The sequence below is a fragment of the Limulus polyphemus genome, unplaced genomic scaffold, assembly GCF_000517525.1.
Source record: "Limulus polyphemus unplaced genomic scaffold, Limulus_polyphemus-2.1.2 Scaffold907, whole genome shotgun sequence".
Classification (NCBI taxonomy): domain Eukaryota; kingdom Metazoa; phylum Arthropoda; class Merostomata; order Xiphosura; family Limulidae; genus Limulus; species Limulus polyphemus.
This window is the reverse complement of record NW_013666517.1, coordinates 250,757-254,536: the sequence shown is the minus strand read 5'-3', so window position 1 is coordinate 254,536 and position 3,780 is coordinate 250,757. Positions and strand designations below refer to the sequence as shown.

The window sequence follows — 3,780 nt, the reverse complement described above, 5'->3', positions numbered from 1 at the left end:
CCCTCAGTCACGCACGATGACTGGATACTTACAGACGTGCTGTCTGAAGCTCTAGGCATAGCCGAACAGATATTCATCAATTCCTCTGTTTCAAAGTTATTCTTAGTTTCGCCCTCAGTCACGCTCGATGACTGGATACTTGCAGACGAGCTGCCTGAAGCTCTAGGCGTAGCCAAATAAATGTCCGTCAATTCCTCTGTTTCAAAATTATCATCAATTTCGCCCTCAGTCACGCTCGATGACTGGATACTTACAGGCGAGCTGCCTGAAGCTCTAGGCGTAGCCAAATAAATGTTTGTCAGATTTTTATTTTGTCTCAGATCGGTATCTTGTTCACAAATCAGGTAATTGTCCATCGAAGTGGACTCGTCACAAATTGTCTCTCGTGGGGAGACATTATTAAACAAGCCGTCCACCTGAGTGGTTCGGCATCTACCGCCCCAGATAGGTTGTACTCTAGTTGCACCGGGTTCACCTTGGGTATGTGAGCCGGTGGTGGAATAGGTATTTCTCAATTCCTCTATTCCAGACGTTTTGAGTCCCTCGTCGCCAGGGAATCGCTCGGAAGCTACCATCTCCAGTTGGTGCCAAGTAGCTCGGGTTTGGCCGCCGCCCTGGCACCCCACGGACACCAAACCATAGCTTTTATTCTTTATTATTGTACCCATGTTTAATAAATGGTCTACTCTGATATAGGGCCGACCGGTTCCCTATAAAATGCAAATACAAGGTAGGGTCGCAAGCCCCTACCGGGTACCCAATAGCTGATGGGGCCGGTAAGTTCCCATCACGGTTTAGGGTTTTCCTTCCCATCCGGGAGATAGCTTCTCCTGCCGTTGGACATATAGTGGTTGGCGAGGCCACTATATGGGTTTTTAGTGTTCTCCTTCACGGGTTGGAGGTTTTGGTTACAGGATTTACCTGTATCCAGCCGTACCACGAAGAGGTACCTCCAGAGGATAGTGTGGGCAATGCTTATGGCTCATATGGTCGGTTCCGCCCCATCCTAGGATAGTTTGGGTCTCCTCCCATTAAGAGAGTTATAGAACTCCATTCTCTTAAGAGAGTCATAGTTACTCCTGCCGTTTACCCGCGATTGGTTGAATATCTTACCTTTGACATTCAAAGCACTATTAACTATTGTTAAAAACATGTGATTTTTCCAAGCCCGTTCCCTTGGCTGTGGTTTCGCTAGATAGTAGATAGGGACAGTGGGAATCTCGTTAATCCATTCATGCAGCAAGGTAGTTGTCTCATTTCTAAGCAAGCTGACTAGTGTACATGTTCAGGTTTTCTTTTACTTTTATTCAAATATCATGCTCACTTTTCTTTCAGTTTAATTTCCATTATCAACGTTGTATTCGTTTCAGTTCTTATTGTAAGATGTGAGTTTTAACTTTGTATTTATTATGTGTAATAAATGTCTTCCTCTTCCCTTTAAATCATCATTTAAACTATTCAATTTCCTATTATTCTGCATGTCCATTTATTAATCGTTCATAAATAAAACTACTACAGTGAGAAAATTATGGGTATAACGTCAAGTTAATTGATGTTTGTTTTTCAGTTTTATTCATTAACATCCTTTCCGTACATGTGTGTATCATTTGTTAGCTTGAGAAAACATAAACTTTATTTGGCTGCAAATGTTCCGATTAAAAGGTGCAATATAGATTCAGAAATATATGTTATATCCTTTTTCACTTGCAGTCGGATTGAAATAATAAGAATAGTGCTATAACGTCTCATGTTTGATCCCCTTTTCCTGCTACTGGTCTACATGTTCCTGGATTATTAAGTTTAAACCATTCGGGATCCTCATTATCAGGTATTTCGTGGACACAAGTAAGACGAGAGCCGCAAAAACCTTCCTTATTCCACTCTCCGCCACAAGGCTCTCCTTCCGCCTGTCACCAAATATACATACATACATTTGAAACGAAATATGTATTTATTTGTAAATAAGTATATCTAATATGATAAATCTAATAATATAATTTCCGGCAGGTACATGCAAGAAACAAAAATATCATAATCAAATTGTCTGCCGTTTCAGCCAACTATTGGAAACTAACACAGGTAAGGCAAAAAAGTGTTTTCAACATTATGTATGCCAATCACATCAAGTGGAATGTACGGTTAAGCACGCATTATTTGGATATCATGAATGTCCTAAAAATGTTTTTATAACAAACGATTTCTTGTGTCAAATTAAACGTAAGTAGGACATTCAGCATTAATAATTATGATGTATGAAGAGTTATTTCACATTACATACATTTTGCAACGTCAAACAAGTCAGTTTTCAAGTTAAACACTTCAAAATTCACATTTACATTACAAGAAACTGCGTTTTGAAAATATTTTCTAAGTTACATAAAAACTATACATTTTAAAATTAGCCAATGACTACGTCAATAACTGCTTCCCTGTCTCTCACTGTACTACCTTTATACCAGCTACTTTTATCCGAAAAACTTATGCCTCATCATCATCATGCCTTTTAGGATATAAATCAATAATTAAAGCCTTTTAAGCATGAGTGTCTCTAGTATCTGGACATTACTTAAATTTACGTTGGGTTTTGTTGAAGAACAAATTTCATCTGCACAAACTTAACATATCAGACCTAAAGTTACATGCTCTTCTCGGAAGAAGAAACGGAGAAAGTGTCGTGTAATGATGATTGTTTCTGTTGAACAATAATGTAAGACTAAACTAGAAATTCACTAAAACTTCTAACCATGTAGTTCAACAAAAATTAGGCACATTAAAAGACCTACTAAATATAGAGTACACAATACAACACTGACAAAGAAATCCCATAAGAATCCGATTTTTCACTACCACTAACCAATCTCTCTTCGAAACAGACATGTTTCGACAGAACGTTGGTCTGTCTTCGTTTGGTATTAACATAATGCTGTAATGCGGAAAACATAGAAATTAAATCTAAAACTGTAATCAATATTTGATATAAAAACCAAGGAGACGATATTTGCCCCAAAACAATAATGAGTGTATTATCTAAAGAAACCAGTTCATGAGTCAACGGGTTTAATGATGGGTATCCTGGCTCTACACTACATCTGTTCGACGAAGAAAGGTAGGAACTTGTCTCCAGGATTGAAATAATAGGATGAATCGATGTGAACAGCAAATATAAATAAATCACCAGCAAGAGAAAAGTTGGAAGTCACTCTCACTGTGGGAAGCTTTCCTACAGAACAAGATGTGTGGGTAATTAACATCAAAGCAGAGCGCATCTTGGGAATGGACTTCACTTGTAAATACAGATGTCATGTTAACAAACTTGAAATAGCTTCGCAGCCTATGACCATGAAATCCCCATGCACTATTCAACAGTTACACCTCCAGAGGTTGGATTTATAGTGACAACAAGGACAGGTACACATAGTAATGGAAACAGCTAATCTGGAGTGCAAAAGAACAGAATCTGAACGAATACGTGGGCAATGTTAATCATAAATTTCATTGTACTTTCTTTAACACATTTAATTAGTGACTTTCTGGGGGAGGGGATAATGTAATACTATAAATATACCAGAGAATTATTGTTAATTAGTGAACTAATTAGTAAGTTAGTTAATCAATAAGTTTGTTAGTTAATGAGGCTGTAAGAGCGGTTTCGATCAATTAGTGAGCTGTCGAGTGTGTTAGTCAGCCAGATATTAGTTTGTGAGTTTGTAAAACTTGTTGTAGAAGAAATAAAGCCCCCAGTGTCACAGCGGCATGTCTGCGGAATTACAACGCTAGAAT

The 3,780-nt window shown here is 38.1% G+C and overlaps 1 protein-coding gene across 1 annotated transcript in view; it reads right to left on the bottom strand.

The window, feature by feature from the left end:
• Positions 1 to 1,572: 1,572 nt before the first annotated feature.
• The window catches only part of LOC111086184 (venom protein 302-like), a 13,616-nt gene continuing 11,408 nt past the window's right edge, over positions 1,573 to 3,780 (bottom strand). The window contains exon 4 of the mRNA XM_022388025.1: positions 1,573 to 1,907. Coding sequence (XP_022243733.1) covers positions 1,746 to 1,907 — 162 coding nt within the window. The 3' untranslated portion in view covers positions 1,573 to 1,745. The remainder of the gene's footprint in view (positions 1,908 to 3,780) is intronic.